Here is an 18,164-nt window from a genome sequence, read left to right as displayed (position 1 = left end):
AGTGAGCTGTGCACTCAGAGGCCAACTGGCACCACCACAAGTTTTATTCTGGCTACTTTTTGCTCCAGTCCTAAGGACCAAAGCACAGCTTTGGTGCGGCTTCTGGATGCTTTGGAGGCGTGTGTCGTCTAAACACCACACCTCCAAAGCGGCCAGAAGCCACTTCATTTTGACCATCTCTTTCATCACTCAGTCTGTCATCCACTATGTCTTTTCATTCTTTTTTGTGCACAGATAGTGGCTTTCTACATTCCTCCTTGACTATATCCCTGGCTTTTGTTGTTGTTGCTGTTGCATGCCTTCAAGTTATTTCCAATTTATGGGACTTTAGGGTGAACCTATCACAGAGGTTTCTTGGCAAGGTTTGTTCAGAGATGGTTTCCCTTTGTCTTCCTCTGAGGCTGAGAGATTATGGTGCTTTCCAGACCGGCGCTTTGCGCCGGTCTGGATATGTGCTAAGGTTGCCTCGGGACATCCTTTACAGATGCCCCGCAACCCTAGCACGTACCTGCAGCATGATAATGGTGGCGCCCTGTATACACAGGCGCCGCCATTATGACGTCACGGCCACGCTGCAGCCAAACAGCACAGTGCGGGCGTGACATGTTCGTGCTGCTGCAGGGTGCTTGTGGCACCCTTTCATCGGTGCCGGAAGCTGCTCCGAAACTGAGCTCCTTTTCGCCGTGCGTATCGCTGGCGCAGCCTTTACACGGCTGTGTCAGCAATACAGAAGAGAAAGGGCCGAGCAGCCCCTTTCTTTCCCAGCAGTTGTCGGGGTGTCCTTGGGGCATGAAGCCGCTTCCTCATTTTGCCCATTTTGCTGCTTCCCTGAGGCCTGGAGAAGTGGCGGACTGGGGCCTCTGGGGCTGCCGCTGCGGATGCCCAGGCCCCAATCTGGCGGGGAAAGGGGCAGTTTGTATCCCGCCAATGTCTTGCCTAAGTCCACCCAGTGGGTTTCCATGGCCAAGTGGGGAATCAAATCCTGGCCTCCAAGCTGTAATCCAATGTTCGAACCACTACAACACACACCTTCTCAGATAAGATACTCAAGTGTAACAATATGTCGTCGTCATCGTCATCATCATCATCATCATTATCAAGCTTTATTTATATAGCGCTGTAAATTTACACAGCACTGTACATACAATCATTTAATTAGACGGTTCCCTGCCCTCAGCCTTACAGTCTAAGAAGACACGACACAAAAGGAGAAGGGAATGGTGGTGGGAAAGGTGGTCATTAAATACCAAAGTCAGAATCATCCATGCCATAGTATTTCAGTTTCTATGTAAAGTTGTGAAAGCTGGACAGTGAAGAAATTTGACAAGAAGAAGACTCTCCAGTTGAATTGATTCAATAAAGGAAGCCATAGATTTGAGTTTGCAAGACCTGAGAAAGGCTGTTGATAACTGGAGCTCTTGGATCTGTTTCATTCAAAGGATTGCTGGAAGTCAAAGCTAATTTGACTGCAAACAGCAACATCAAACTGTATAATTATGTTGAAATGAACCATATCTTGTGGCAGTGAATTACACAGAGCAGCCTTCCTGAACATGTTCCCCTCCAGGGATTGGACTACAATCCCTATAATTTTCAGCTAAAATGTCCATGATTGTTAGGGACAATGGAGTGTGCTGTCTAATACCTCTGGAGGGTGTCATAAGTAGAAAACTACCATAGACTGCTTGTAAACTGAAGGTTTAATCATGGTAGAACCAGAGAAGCTCTTTAGCCAAAGCATTCTTAAATAGTTGTTTTCACTGTGCAGCATTACATAATTTGAACTGTTACCAAAAATTACTAGAATTGTGGAATTAAAAAAGCAAATTCTGAAGACTCGGATAAAAGCATTGAAGGAAAAGAAAAGCATATTAAAATGGACATTTTTGTTGCTGCTGCTGCTGCTGCTGTTGCTCCAGGGAGACTTTAAGCATCTTTGGCATCTTTATATCTTCTCCTTCAAAAGCAGTTCAGGCAAAAATGAAGTAGAGAGATTCAAATTGCCCCAAACTTGGGTGTTGGCTTTCTTTGATCATTCTGAGTCATTCAGCCATAATGTTTTGGCTTGTGTGGTAGGCATCAGGAAAAAAAAGGTTAGTGAGCACCCTATTAACCACACCAGGTAGTTTCCCTACTTTCTGTTATTACTCTAAGGATAATCTTAGGCCTTGATGGAACCCTAAATGTTCATAAGCTTTAAGGTTTTGAGGCCCTCCTCCTGGTTTTGCCTAGCTAGCTTCTCCTCTTTTCAGGCCAGAGCTTAAAGAAAATCATGCAATGCCAAAGATTTTTAAAAATCCATCTGAAAAAACTGAGGAATCAATCCTATATACATGTATGTATGTGCTGCCTGGTTACCTATCAACTTATGACAACCCTATGAATTTCATAGCTTTCTTTGGCAAGGAATCCACAGAAGTAGTTTTGCTAGTTTCTTCCTCTAAAATATACAGGGACCTGGTATTCATCAGTGGTCTCCCATGCAAGTACTAACCATGGCCGATCCTCCTTAGAATCCAAGATCAGATGGGATCTGGTGCCTAAGGTATTTAGGCCTAAACCATTTTACATTAAAAGCCAAATTAGACAGTACTTTCAATATTCAGGTCATGGCTACACCTTTTTCTGTGTAAAGCAAAGGTGGGCCACATGCTTTCCATTAGCCATATGCAGCCCACAGAGCCATTTCCTGTAGTCCTTAGGGCCCTACCACTACCCTTACCACTATCCTTACTAAATCATATTAACTTTCATCAATACAGCAGCAAATAAAACCACATTTTGTGACTAAACCAAGGTGCTCGCGGAATGTGCATCAAATTTTAGCACAGAACGATGCTTCCTGAAGACTCCAGGAAGCACAGTTCTAAGGAATCTCTTCACTGAGCACCTTAGATTAGTGACAAAAAGCAGTTTTCAGCAGTTGAAAAGTTGTGATACAAGACTGGCTCCCAGAGGGAACAGTTCCAGATTAAAAGCCCAGCATGCAGATTAGGGACCCAAGTATAGTCAGCATGGTGTAGTGTTTTGAGTGTTGGAGTACAGTTCTGGAGACTAAGGTTCGAATTACCACTCAGCCATGGAAATCTACCGGGTGACCTTGGGCAAGTCACTCTCCATCATCAGAGGAAGGCAATGGCAACCCCTCTTTGAGCAAGTCGTGCCAAGAAAACCCTCATATAGGGATGTCTTAGGATGGCCGTAAATTGAAAATGACTTGAAAACATACAATAACAATCGGGATTATTTTAACCCCTTTCTCCCGACTGTGATCCCAATCCCACTCAGGGTCCTTGTAATCTTTATTACTGATAAATTAAGGTATTTTGTTTCAAGAGACCACTTTTTGGAAGGAAAATGTTTTCGGGCACAGGAGCCAAATACAGTTGAATATCCATTGTGAGTTCAGGGTTTTAATTTATATATTTATATATTTATGCGCATACGCACACACACACACACACACACTTAGCATCAGAACAAATATTTTCTTTGTTTTGGGTTAAGTGACATACGCCAGCATCTTCAGAAGAGGTATCCCCTCCTATGTAAGAGCCAATTTGTAGCCCAATTTATTGAGAAAATATTTTTAGTTATTTTTAAAGCACTAATATAAAATCTTGCAGCCCTAATACTTGTCAAGAGTGACTTTCTTTGACCACTGAGACTGAATGCAGGCGTTTTTCAACATGGCTGGGGAATTTGGGCACCCATGTGCCTCTTTCCCCATCAGGAGGGTAGTGGAAAGATGGAAGTGGTTGCAGTTGTGGCGGGTGGATAGGAGGGGGCCCATCACCTTTGAGTTGCTTGGCAAGCTGTTGGCTCAGCTGTCCTTTGCCAATTCGAATTTGAGAACTTGCTTTTCCAGGCAGTTTTTTCCCACCACTTTCCTTCGGGGTGGGAGAATTGGTGGCAGGTTCTAAGCAGGATGTTTCAGATGCTGCCGTCCAGTTTGGTAACGTCCATCTTGAAGGCAGGTAAGGCAGTCCAAGCGCAACCAGTTGTGTGTGGAGTCCACTATCAAGCTCCACAGCATGGGAGCACATACTCTCAGCCCCAGAAAAATGTGCTTTAGGGTCACCATAAGTTGGAAATGGCTTGAAGGCACACAACACGAGGGTTTGTTGCAAGTTTTCCAATGTGTGCATGTGGTCAGATTTTTTAAAATATTTTCTTTTCTTTTTAAAATAGAGCACATCACAACACTGGAAATAAATGGATGTCCAACTGCATGTTGCACCCAGCATTGTATTGGTCTCGGTAATGTGGAAATGGCTGGATCTGTTTTAAAAAATAATAATTGATGGATATTCTTTTTCACACAGAGTCATCAAAATCTTACGCAAACTTTAAGATTGCTGTGCAGTTGTACAAGTATAAGTTTGAGAGCACTTCTCTATACTTTATTTACTGACACAAAACCAGTGTTTATTTGGCACAGTTTTACTTCCAGTCAACCCATTAGGAGAGCCATTAGGCCTCCTGCTGCACTGTACCATCAAGAGGAGAAAAGAACGTTTTATCAAGGATGTCTGCCTTTCCTCCTTTAGCAGCATGTTACAGGAAGAAATCCAACAGGCTTCCTCAAATACCATTTCTCCACTTTAAGCATAAAAGATCAACACCTGTTAACATTTTTAATGCATACAGCTGCGGCAACTGCAGAACCACTGTTAGGAATAGGGTGGTAACCTATCTACACCCAAATATTTGAAATTACTGAAGGCCATCATTACTTGAACATAATGTTCCCTAGATGATAAGATGGCCAGAAGCAGCATGTTTTCTGCTTCTGGCCATCTTATCATTTTAAATATATATATATGTCTAGGGTTGCCATAAGTCAGGACATCCAAACCGGGACAAATGTAGGACAACATTTTTCAAATGGAGGACACTTTTTTAGAAAATGGAGGACACGCAAAAAAAATTGCTGATTTTTAAAAAATGTTAATATAAATGCATGTTTCTTAGGCATGATCAAAATGGAGGACATTTGGGCATTATTCCTAGACAGATGGCAGAAATGTACTTCCTTTTCTGGCCAAACCACCTCCCTCCCCATTCCAAAACACACGATAGCACATTTGGGCATTGAACATGGCTTTACTTAACATGGCCTCTTGCATATTTCAGAGGCTTATTCCATAACCAAACCCTTTGGGTTTAACACTGAACATGGGTTAACATGGCTATACATATCGAACATGTCAAGGTGGTTAAACAAAAAGTGGATTTGCCCTCGGTTTCAGGTGTCTTGCACCAACTATACTTCTCAGAAGTGTGTACTTGGTCAAGGTACTTTGGTTTTTCTTTACTGCACATGAGTTTGTAAAAATCAGAGCAAATTACATTGGCCATGCCTCAGAGGTTTGCTGATATCAGCAGCAGCAGCATTAAAAGGAGAAAAAACACACAGAAAAGGCACTTTGGAAAGTCACACTGTCTTGGCTTCAAAAACAGTGGGCACAGGCCTCTGAAGCTGACTGATATCAATATCACCATCATCACCATCACCACCATCATCATCACTAACAATGTTAAAAGAAGGCAAACTTGTTAGCATTAAAAGCAGAAAAAATACACAAAAAATAGACGGGAAAAATAAATATTAGAAAAAATACAAGGGCAAAATAAATATTAGAAAAATACACAAGGGCCTCGCACCTCCTCCTCCTCCTCCTCCTCCTCATCATCATCATCATCATCATCCTTGCCTCAGTGCCAAAGGAAATGGCCCTCTCTCCTCTGCTGCCTTGCTGGGACCGGTCCATGTGGGGACCAAACAGAGGAGGAGCTCCTCCTCCTGAGGCTGGCTGGCCAATGGAGGCAGACTGGGGTTGGAACAGCCCTGCCCCCTGCCAGCACTGACAGGCTCCGGCCTGCAGTGGGGGTGGGCTGTTCAGCCCTTGTCCTGCCAGCCTGCCCTCAGGAGGAGGAGCTCCTCCTGCTTAGCCCTGCGTGCAGCCCTGAAAGGGCACGCAGCAGGGCAAGGAGAAGTGCCAGCAGCCGGCAAAGGCTGCATTGGGGGTGGTGGCCCCAGTGGCGGCCGCACGCAATGGCCCCAGAGGCGGCTGCATGCGACGGCCCCAGCAGGAGCGGCCGCATGCGACGGCAGCCGCCGCCGCCGCCGCAACAGCAGCAGCAACCTCCTCGACCCGGGACAAACATGGGTCAAGGAGGAAACCGTGCAGGGCCACCCCCTGGTGGTGAAAAACCGGGAATGTCCCGCCGCCATCTGGGTTATGGCAACCCTATATATGTCCAAACTTGAAATGATAGCCCAGCCTTTGTCAGCTTGGTGCTCTTCAGATGTGCTGGACAAATAGGATGGTAGTTCTCATCATGCCCTACCATCAGGTTGTGGAAAACTGCTCTAGCTCATTTTTAGATCCCTAAAATTATACTTTACAGTCAGCAGAAAATCTATGATTCGAGTGTTAAACAGGAAAAAATATATAAATATGCATTTATGGATTCTTAAGAAAAATGATTTATTTATTACATTTATAACCCACCTGTTCCCCAAGCTGTTCCAATATTTCCCCATGCGGCATGATTCTTTCCCCTGTGCCTGACCAGTGAGAACCCAGTACACCCCATGCTTGAGTGGGAACTGGAACTTGCCGGCCAAAGCACTTGCTATTTTTACTGTGGTATGGGGAAAATGATTTTGTTGGATTAGATCTCCTATCACTTCTCACCAGTATAACCAATGGGGAAGTCTGATGGAAGTTGCAGTCCAACATCTGGTGGGCCATAGATTCCTCATCGTATTTAAAAATTTCAGAATAAACATTCTGAATAAACATACCTGGACTTTAAAAAAAAAAGTAAGATGGATGATCCCCCACAGTTTTCATCTGGATGGAAAGTTTTGTTCTTTATGCTAACTGCCATGGGGAGTGATTTTCATCAGGGTTACATAGAATTCATAGAATCTGAAGGCCTGAACAGACAGGCCAAAATAAAGCTGCTTCAAGTCACTTTGGAGGTATGCTGTTTAAATGATACATGTGTCCTAAGAGGCCAGAAGCTGCACCAAAGCCACGCTCCAATCCTAAGGACTGGCTCACAGCTTTGGCGCAGCTTCTGGACTCTTAAGATGCGTGTGTCATTTAAACAGCATACCTCCAAAGTGACCTGAAGCAGCTTTATTTTGGCCTGTCTGTTCGGGCCCATAAAGTTGGAAGAGACTACAAGGGACATCCAGTCCAACCCATTCTGCAATGCAGGAACTCATAATCACATCCCTGATAGCCTCTGTTTAAAGACCTCTAAGGAAGAAGACTCCATTAGACTCCGAGGGAGTTTGTTCCACTGTCAAACAGCCCTTACTGTGAGGAAGTTCCTCCTAATGTTGAGGTGGAATCTCTTTTCCTGCAACTTGCATCCATTGCTCCATGTTCTCTAGTCTCCAGAGCAGCAGAAAAGAAGCTTGCTCCAGCTTCAATATGACATCCCTTCAAATACTTAAACAGAGCTATCATATCGCCTCTTAACCTTCTCTTTTAATTCTTTTAATTTTTGGATCATTTAATGATGTTTTATTGTAGTACAGATGGGGAGGAGGGAATTAATGGGATGTATCTTAATTGTATGTTGTATTTTATACTGTGTTTTACCCGATGTTGTAAGCTGCCTCGATCCCATAGGGATTTTATTTTATTTATTAGTATTATTCCCTTCTCCAAGATAAAATAGGTCTAAATGGTCATTTGGGAATCAAGTGTTGTGACTCAAGCATGAGAAAAATGGAATGGGCATTTCACTGATACAATTTCTTCACTAAATAGTCATCATCTATGACTGAGTTATATGGTTAGCAGAAAAAGATATTATGATACCAGGAAGTTTACAGTGTAGGATTTCTATGCATATCTTTTCTATGATAGAATCTATTTAGTGTCACTGTATAAGCCATAGAACCCTGCCAATCTGCAAAGTCTCATCTCCGTCAACTGTTCCAATTTTGCAGAAACAGTCCCAGTTAATCGTCTGTCATCCCACTTTTCAGCTGCTTTTAAAACATCGCAGTTTCACTCTCCTCCTCCATTTCCCCACTTTTCCTTCAGCTTATATTTTATTAAACACACACAGTATTTTACTGAGTGATACAAAGTAGATTATTGCACAAGGCTCTAGTGACGGATTTGAAGTGGAATTACAACTGGTTCTTCTTATTCGCACAATGTCGGCACTCATCCATTGTTGATCCATTGCCCTACCATTAGTATCCTGCAACTTCACATTAATGAGAGAAACCCGTCAATGGCAGCCAACATTATTATTATTATTATTATTATTATTATTATTATGCTTTATTTATATAGAGCTGTAAATTTACACAGCACTGTACATACGATCTTTTAATTAGACGGTTCCCTGCCCTCAGGCTTACAATCTAAGAATCTTGCACACATGGTTGTGCAAGTGTAAATTGCTTTAGTGCTATAGTAGTGAGATTGTAAAGTCCATGTTGTGAAAATAGGTGTGCCATTATCTGTTCTCCCAGCTTGGGTTATATCACACGACTTCCATTGTTGGTATAAAGAAGGATGCTTTCCTCAATATCGATGATACTGTACTATTTGTATTGCTATATGTATTTTAAATTTAGCGGTGAACAATTTCAAGGTCACGATAAATCAATATTTCCCATTTCCTTGTAACTAGTTTTTCAGGTTCTCAGGGTACCTAGTACAGTGGACCTTGTTATCCACTGGGATTTGGTTCCAAGATCCCCCGTGGATAACAAAATCCGTAGATGCTCAAGCCCCATTAAATATAATGGCAGAGCAAAATGGTGTCCCTTATAAAAAATGGAAAATCAAGGTTTGATATTTGAAATTTATACTTTTTAAGAACATTTTCAAACCATGAATGCTTGAATCCATGTATAAAAAGTCCATGTGTAAGAAGGGCTGACAGTATTCATTTAAAATGACACACACGTAAGCCAACACAAGGTTTCCCAAAACAAGACTTCAGTTTCACTGGATCCACTGGTGCAAGAGATGAAAGTGTGTTGCTATCTATAGAATCACTTGTCCTAAAACCTAAAACAACTACACGCAAGTCCAAAATTAGAAATCACTAGAAATGAGAGGAAGGAAAAGAATCTCACAATTCTGGGTCTATTCTTGTTGCTGTGAGATTTGGGGTAAAAATTGTTTGTTTGTTTGTTTAAAAAAGGGCTTACCTCTCCCTCTCTCTAAAAAAGATATTTTGTTGTGAGATATAAACGTTGGGGCCTGGCTTGGCCAAAATTTACACTTTTATAGTATTGTTTTACTTTGTTGTAGTAATATTTTATTAATTTTATAATCTTGTTTGTGGTTTTAAACTGTGTGCTGTAGGCTGGATTTTGTTTCTATTTTGGATTGTTGTTTTCTCTCCTTTGTAAAGCGCTATGTAAAACCTATGGCACTATGTAAATAAATGCAATAATAATAATAACCAAAGGTTATAGATAGGTGCACTATTGCAAAGGGGGGCAGTCAGAGACATTTTTTAGACAATTCCCCTCCTTCCCGCAAGACAGGGTGAGGCCAGTCTATGTTATGCTCACATTAGTGGGAGTAACCAAGTGAGAAGTAAAGAGGGTGCAGGCACTAACTTGAAGTTTTGGCATACCATTCTGTGTGAATGCAACGAATACGTCACCCAACGATTAAAGCAATAAAGTGGGGAAGGGGTCCATAATTGGTAGCATTGTAAACATGACATATTCTGTCTGACATTTTTGACATGCGTTGCTGCTTGGTATGCAAAAGCCACGTTCTGATTAAAACCAATGTTTCTGTGTAATATCAATTACACAGTTCAGATGATCCTTTCCTAAGGTCATCTGACATACCCTTTTAACATTCTTGATTGAAATGAAAATGTAAATGAAGCAATTTTCACACAGCAGCCTGGCATTTCATGAATGGCAACAGCAAATACATTTCTATACTGCTTATCAGTGCACTTAAGCACTCCCTTAAGCACTGAGGAGAAAAACTCAGGAAAATTACTTGGGAGTTTATCAGACAAGGAAATTGGAAGTATAATCCAATGGCAATCTGAACGCAATCATGGGGTTTCATGTTATTGCGTGATAGACTACCACATGTAAATTCAGGCAATGGCATGCTATTTTCAGGCAATGGGAAGCCAGTTCAAATGCAATTTGCATTCACATAAATTTGCTGAACTAGCGAATTCACATGAATGCATTCTGGCCCCACTTTCTTTTCATTCGAAATTAAGAGAAATTCCTCACGTGTGATAAACTCCTTGGAAAGTGTCTGTTGGGTGGAGGATTTGGGGAATTGTCTTCTAACTTTCCCAAGCTCTTAAAAGGAAAGCCATCCACATGAGCTCCTGACTTCTCTCCCTTGATATATATTTGTCATCCTAAAAAGCAGGGGTGGCAAAAGTGCGTCCTGCAGCCTGTATCAAGCCATCAGCCCCATGAGAGGGTTAAAAAAAAGTCAATTGCTCCAAAATGGTCCCAAAGCAAGAAGGGCATTCCCACCATGTTTAAGTTTCTTGGGTGTCGAACAATTTTTTTGCAATTAAAAAATGACCCAAAATACTCTTTAAAGGCTGGGGGAGCATTTTTACCGTAGTTTGGGCTCACACTGGGCCAATTTAGGCCCAAGAGAGTGCTTTTCAAAACTAGAAATTAACAGGAAGACTTTTACTCATTTCCTATTGTTAAAAATGATACCTCTCCTTGGTCTAAAATGACATGGGAAGGCCCTTAAATATAGTGAAAAGTTACGTATTTGGGAGCAAAAATGTTGCCTTTTTTTTTTTTTTTTTTTGGCAGAAGCAGGTGTGTTCATCCAAGGTAATGTGGAGAGTAATGTGGCCGTTTTATGCACCCACCTTTGCACAATTGACTTAGTTCTGGGTTATTCCTGACCAAGAACGCCTCTGGCCCTCAGATTAGCAATGTACCATACCTATTCCTACTGGGCTTTGATTTGTTTGTTTTTTACATATTTTAGAATGTTTTTGGTGGTCCCAGTACTCACTAACTGCAAAAACCTTCCTTGGCGAAAAACTCCCAGAACCTGGAAAGTTCCTTTAAAATAAAAGTTAATTACAGTTACAGTTTGAAGAACCCAAGAAGTTGTTAGCTGCTGTTACAGTACAAGATTTTAAAAAGGAAGCCTTTGCTTTCTCATCCCCCAAAAGTAATCAGTTACTTTTAGGTGTGTCTCTGTGATTTCAAGTCACCTGTTGATTTATGGTGACCCCAGGAATTTCATAGGGTTTAAAAGCTTCTGCTAGGTGACTATCGAAGAAGGGACAAAGGCAGCCGATGTCTCAGCAGTAGCAGCAGATTAGCTCACCTTCCCCCCACCCCCACCCCGGGGGCTGCTAGAATGTTGTTGTGCCTTCATGTCGTTTCTGACTTATGGTGAACACCTCTGACTAAGTACCAAACTGTTACCATTCAAACACATAGGACTTTACAACACAGGAAAATCAGGGGTGTAAACAGTGAAAATTGCATGAAAATCGTGCAATCATGATTAACATTTTCACATACATCACAATTAAATAGCCATCATTCTGGAAATAAACCGGCAATAAACAGCAACAAATAATTCATGGGATTTCCCCTTGAATGATTTGTTGCTGTTTATTGCCTGTTTATTCCCAGGATAATGGTGCTTTAATCACAGTGTCATGCAAAAATGTTAATAGTGATTGCATTATTTTCATGCATTTTCCGCTGTTTAAAACCCCAATTTTCCTGTGTGATAGCTGTGTTAGACTGCAAAGGGACTTTGCAGCACCTTTGAGACATAACCATAAAACTTAACAGTGCCATTCCATCCTGATGTCTACTCAGCCATAAGCCTCACTGCACTCATTCACACTTGTTATGTGTTGTCAAGTAGACTTTACCTTGATAACCCTGGGACTGAGAGACCTCCAAGGGAACGAAGCATTGCCATCCCATTAACTGCTTAGGTCTTCAAAATTTAGGGCCATGACTTTCTTGGTTAAATCAATGTACTTATAATGAGAACTTGCTCTTTTCCTGATACTTTCAGCTTTAGTGAGCAGCATCACTTATTCCAGGTAAGCATGTCTAGACTGCAGCCTAAATCAAAGTTTGGAAAACTTAATTTTTTTAGAGTGGACATGATAGTTGGCAGATTCTGGGAACTGTAGTCCAAAACCAGCAATTTTTCTCAGCTTTGGTCTATATGAAAACTTGTGGAAGGCGCTCCAATCAAGGTCTCCAGTTCCATTTGGTTAACCGTACTTTTCTGTCTTGTCAATGCACATTTCCTGTTCACTGGGGAAGGATGCTGTTCAAAACAAACAACATTTCTAGTTGAAGGGCAACAGTATTGGCTGGAGAAAATATGGGCAAGGAGGCATGAAGAGTTGCCTTATTACTCCCGGCAGATGACTGCTTGGTATTGGAGTTGATTAAAGAGTCTGAATTATCTCAGCCGCTAAGACATGTGGGCACCGACAGAACTCTCTTCAGAATGTAAAGCTGGCTTCTCTAGAATTATATCCTGGAGGGCAAAAGACATTATTGTTAGAACATATAGTTTTATTAAATTTTGGAGGGTGTGTGGACTTCACTCTGACTTCAAACTGACCTCCTAGTGGAACCACCATTTCTCCCAAGTGAGAAGGTCAGGTAGACAGCTTGCAAAGGAGGGGGCAGGAGCCCTGGAGATAATACACTGGAAAATCCCCACAGGAAATTTGGGAGTTGCTAAATGGGAAAGCCATCACCTCCAAAACCAACACAATGCTGACTGTTTGTTTTCAGCCTCACACTTGATGGGTCAGTGATCAAATCAACAACCCACCCATATATCTGTTTGCCTTCCCCGATTGTGTCAAGACCCAACTGCACTGACTAGGCTATTCTTCACCTTGGCTTAACAAAGCCCAGGTCCTTACACCCTTTGTCTCGGCTTCAGCCAAACCATTAAGCTCATTGCTTGAGGCTAGATTTTGCCTATAAAAGCCTTCAGATTTGTCCACTCGGGTGTGCTACTTTCAGAATACAGTTTGGCTCCATACCAGTCTGGACTCTGATTTTAGCTTCCTCGGCCATTTTCCCCACATTCCAGCAGCCGTGTCTCTTCTGTCATCCACATCTAGGGTTGCCATATCCCAGGGGGGGCGGGATATTCCCCCTTTTGGACCGTTCTGCACAGTCCCAGTCCGGTTTTGCTTCTGTCCTGGGTGCCCCCCTGGGTTTTGTTAGGGCGCTGCCATGGGGGTGCCTTTAGCCACTCTTACTTGCGGCCGCTCTTCCTTACTGCCACCGCCGCCACCAATGTGGCTGTTCCTGCGGACCCTCTTATGGCCGCCGCCACCGCCACCGCCACCGACGCGGCCTTCGCCGCAAGCCCGCGAGCCCCCAGAGTTCTGCATGGGCACGCTCAGGGCTCAGTAGGAGCCTGGAGCTCCTCTGGTTGGCTGGCAGGCTGGGCTGGCCAATAGCGGAACAGCCCGCCCCCTGCTTCAGGAGTCTGTGACTCCTGGAAGGGGGCGGGGCTGTTCCAGCTCTCTGCCCCCATTGGCCGCCCAGCTTAAAGAGGAGGAGCTCTCCTCTGTTTACTCCCCGCGGGCCGGCGAGGGACTACTGAGGCGTTCCGAGTGCAGCGGCGGGCAAGCGGGGGCAAGGGGGGGCCAATATTATTGTCAGTAGCACCCAAAGAGTGAGTCAGTTTGCAAAGGGACCTTCCATGATTGTTATTATTATTATTATTATTATTATTATTATTATTCAAAGACCTAGCTGTGTGAGTCTAGACTAGAGTAGGGCTGCCCAGCAGATGGGCAAGCCTCGTTGTGGCCCAGGGGACTGGTCACCCTGCAAGAGGTGTATTGGGGAGAAATCTGTGTGTGTGGATGATGGCTGAGGTGTATTTGTATAACTTGATGGCTGTGGTGCTTTCAAGTTGTTCAGGACTCATGTCACACTCTCTCAGCCTCACAGAAATGGGGATTGGAAAATGGTTTTTTTCTTGGCAAGATTTTTCTTTGCTATCTTTCTGTGAGGCTGAGACAGTGTGACATGGCCAAGGTCACCCTCTGGATTTCATAGCTGAGTTTGCATTCAAACCCTGATCTCCAGAGTCATGGTTCAGTGCTCAAACCATACATGACACTGGTTGTCATACAAAAAAATTACAGGGGAAAAATGATGATGGCAGAAGAGTTACAGGCCTATACCCCTTGGAAAATAGTGAAAGGATCATTATTTGCATATTTCTGGATGCTATTACCTTGGATATCAAGCCTGCAAATGTGGAAGGCTGACTGGATTGATCATATATTATGGAATGTAGCTAATAAGAAAACATTTTGGACCCTGTATTAAATTACTTGAATATCATTGTTGATCTGATTAAACTGGACATGAGTATTGGTGAAGCCTGTAATTTTTATTACTCGACAGGTGGTTGGCCACTGCTCACTCTCCTATTTGTCAAGTGACCTACCATCATCCTCCATTTTCTTTGAATGTCCTAGATTTCACTGTCCTAAACCTATGGGCAGCCCAAACAGCCTAGCCGACCTTAATTTCGGCCCCTACCTCCTATCTAAGTTGGGCACCCCTGCTTTAACACCATGCAATTTCTTTCCCAAAGAAGGAAAGGAAAGGGCCCTTTATTTTTTTATGTATTTTATATATTTTAAAAAATTATTTCATAACAGAGGTCTGCCTTGTTGTGGCAATGGTGATGATATTGATACCATCAGCCTGGTATCAGTATCATCACCATCAAGGCTGTGTGATGGTCCAAAAACTTTTATTTCTTAAGAAGCCCAATGAATTTCGGGGATGCTTTGAGATTTCCTGCATGGCAGGGGGTTGGACTAGATGGCCCTTGTGGTCTCTTCCAACTCTACGATTCTATGATTCTAGGATTGTCACCAGTTTGCCTTCTTTAGGGGCTATTACCATAAATGTCTGTAGCTGCAGCCTGCCCTCTCAATCAAACTGGTTTCTTCTAATACATAGAGAGTTGGGCAAAACTCTCTAGGCTTTTTAAGAAATAAAAGTTTTTGGACCATACAGCATGTGGAACTTTATCTTCTTTTTCTTTTCTACTATGAATATGTGCTTTCCAAAGTTTGTTTTGTACCACAGTTTTTCAGTCATTACAGTTTGGATGGTGTGTGTGTGTGTGTGTGTGTGTGTGATCATCAAAGTCCTATTGTGTTTTAGTTAGTTACTGTTTAGTGTTTTAGTTTAATATCTTAGTATTATATAATAATATTAGTGTACCCTAGCATTTGAGTGTTACTGTTGTGTGCGTTCGAGACATTTGAAATCAACACTGCAGGGGACATTTGGGGAAATCTTTTCACAGTAACCCAAAGGGGTCTGAGGCCGAGAGAGAGTGACTTTCCAGTCCAAAGTGTATTTTTTAGGCTTTTCAGGCTAACAGAAGCCTGAAAAGCATAGAAATACACTTTGGGTTGGAAAGGCGCACTCTCTCGGCCTCAGTGGCTTTCTCAAGCTGTAGCGGTGGTGGTGATGATTATGATATTATCAGTCCTGTCTGGCGGGGGGGGGGAGGATTGAGGTTCTGCCACACCTTAATCAACAATGTCGCCACCTCTGGGCATTCTTGTTTTGCACCACTAGCCATCATGGCTCAGTGTTACATAATCCCAACAGTCCAAGCTATTAACAGACAACTGAAATATGCCCTTGTGGTTTTTGTTAGAATCTTCATATTTGAAGGCATGGCTACCAATCCCAAGAGGAAGACGAAGTTTAAGGAGGAATATATAAGAGAGTTCCCATCCATAAAGCAGAGTCGCACGGAATTCGAAGCGACGTGTTCTGTGCAAATAAGTTCATATTGTAAACTAAGTGGAAATGAAAATTATTAAACATTACTCCATCCTTAAATGTAACTTATGTAACATCATTTTTTCCCCCATTTTCACAGCGCTTATTTTTCCGTATCTCAAGGTGGGAGAAATGACATCACCTCTCACCTTGCAACCACAAAGCATATGAATGCTGCTAAATGTGCTTCAACCTCCAAGCAGTTAACATCATTTTTTGCACCAGGCAAATCTGAAGCACAAAAGGTTGCTTTAGCAGAGGTAACATTTGCCTTCCACACTGTTAAGCATCACCAATCATACAATTCAACAGCATGCACAAGCAAGTTGATGTCTGAAATTTTTGGGGACTCTAAAATAGCTAAAACCTTTTCAAGTTCAAAGACAAAAACTGAGGCGGTGGTAAACAATGTAATTTCACCTTTAATTCAAGCTGAGTTAAAAAAGGCCTTGACAAATGTGGTTTTATTGGTGTTAGTACAGATGCTAGCAACCATAATTACCATAAAATATTCCCAGTGCTTGTTCAGTACTTTGACAAAGAAGAGGGTGTTCAGTCAAAGCTTTTAGAATTGGTGGAATTGCAGAATGAAACTTCTGACACTATTTCAGAATACCTTCACAGTGTTGTTGTACGTCAAGGAATTGATGGAAAAATTAGCTCATTTGGGGGAGACAATACAAATACTAATTTTGGAGGTTTGTCAAGGAAAGGGACAAACAATGTGTTTACCAAACTGCAATCTAAGCTGGGCAGAACAGTTGTTGGAGTTGGGTGTCCTGCCCATATTTTGCACAACTCCATACAATATGGGGTTTGCTGTCTCTCAGTCGATATTCACGCTACTACAGAGAGGGTGTATAATCATTTTTCGATATTCACTGTTAAGGTTGCATCACTTATGGAATATTGTGAGTTTGTGAATGCAACATACCATGATCTCTTGAATAGTGTAAAAACTAGGTGGTTAAGTCTCTTTCCAGCAATTGAGAGGTTCTTGCTGATGTTTGAACCACTGAAGATCTATTTTTTGTCTGTCGATACATGTCCATTTCATATTACACCTTTTTTCTCTGATGAAGCTGGGGAGGTCTATTTTTGGTTTGTACATTCACAAATGAGTCTCTTTCAAATGGCAATGTGCAAAATTGAGAAAAAAGACATTTAAGTGAATGAAGTCAGATTGGTTTTAGAGGAAGTAATTAAAACTTTGAATGAAAGGCATAGTCAAGCTTTCCTGTCCGCAAAGGTAAAGACTCTGTTAAGTGATCTACCTGAAACAAGATCTGTAACAATTAGAAAATAATTTATGTCATTTTATGAAGAAAGTGTGAAGTATCTGTCAAAATGGAGCGAGTCTCTCTCTGAACTCAAACATTTTGATTGGCTACTTCTGAAGTCATCAGTTTCATGGGAAGAGGCAGATTGTACATTTTTGTGGCTAAGGAAAAATAGTTGTTGTAAGATTGATGAAGGAAGGCTGTTTGATCAGCTGACAAAACTGAAGGCTTTTCTGTCTGAGACTCAAACAGATTCTGACTTGGATACTTTGGCACACAACAAGTGGGTTTTATTTTTTAAAAGTTGTGTTTCAGAAGAACAATATTCTGAGCTTCTGAAGGTAGTGCAGTTTTACTTCTCTCTTCCAGGGCATAATGCCAATGTAGAGAGAGTTTTCTCACTGATGAATGCCCAGTGGACTGATGAGAGGAATAGATTAGCTTTGCCATCTATTCGGGCCATTCTGGACATACAGTACAACATGGCCAATGAAAGTTGCTCTGATTTTTACAAACTAATGAGCAGCAAAGAAAAATCAAAGTATCTTGTGAAAGTACACACTTCTGAGAAGTACAGCTGGTGCAAGAAACCTGAAACCAAGGGCCCATCCACATCCACTTCTTGTTAAACCACCTTGATATGTTAAATATGCATGCCCATGTTAAACCATGTTAAACCCAAAGGGTCTGGTTATGGAATAAGCCTCTGAAATATGCAAGAGGCCATGTTAAATAAAGCCATGTTAAATGCCCAAATGTGTGTCGTGTGTGTTTTGGAATGGAGGGGGGGTGGTTTGGGCAGAAAGGGAAGTACATTTCTGCCATCTGTCTAGGAATAATGCCAAAATGTCCTCCATTTTGATCATGCCTAAGAAACATGCATTTATATTCACATTTTAAAAAAATACTCACATTTTTTCGCGTGACCTCCATTTTTAAAAAAAGTGTCCTCCTGTAATGACTGGGCCCTCCAGTCATTTGGGGACTTCCCCTGAACCACAAAGGGTTAATCTGGGGGGAGGTACATGCTAATG

The 18,164-nt window shown here is 42.1% G+C and overlaps 1 protein-coding gene across 1 annotated transcript in view; it reads right to left on the bottom strand.

Annotated features, from left to right (window-relative positions):
* LOC149305183 (CCN family member 2-like) overlaps positions 1-13,413 on the bottom strand; it is a 37,794-nt gene extending 24,381 nt beyond the window's left edge. The window contains exon 1 of the mRNA XM_089479185.1: positions 13,279-13,413. Within this exon, the coding sequence (XP_089335311.1) occupies positions 13,279-13,413 (135 nt within the window). The remainder of the gene's footprint in view (positions 1-13,278) is intronic.
* Positions 13,414-18,164: the final 4,751 nt, after the last annotated feature.

The sequence above is a fragment of the Sceloporus occidentalis genome, unplaced genomic scaffold (genome assembly GCF_023333645.1).
Source record: "Sceloporus occidentalis isolate IW3139 unplaced genomic scaffold, rSceOcc1.0.p SCAF_13, whole genome shotgun sequence".
NCBI lineage: Eukaryota > Metazoa > Chordata > Lepidosauria > Squamata > Phrynosomatidae > Sceloporus > Sceloporus occidentalis.
The sequence above is the reverse complement of the archived record's forward strand: the minus strand, read 5'-3'. Positions and strand labels throughout refer to the sequence as shown.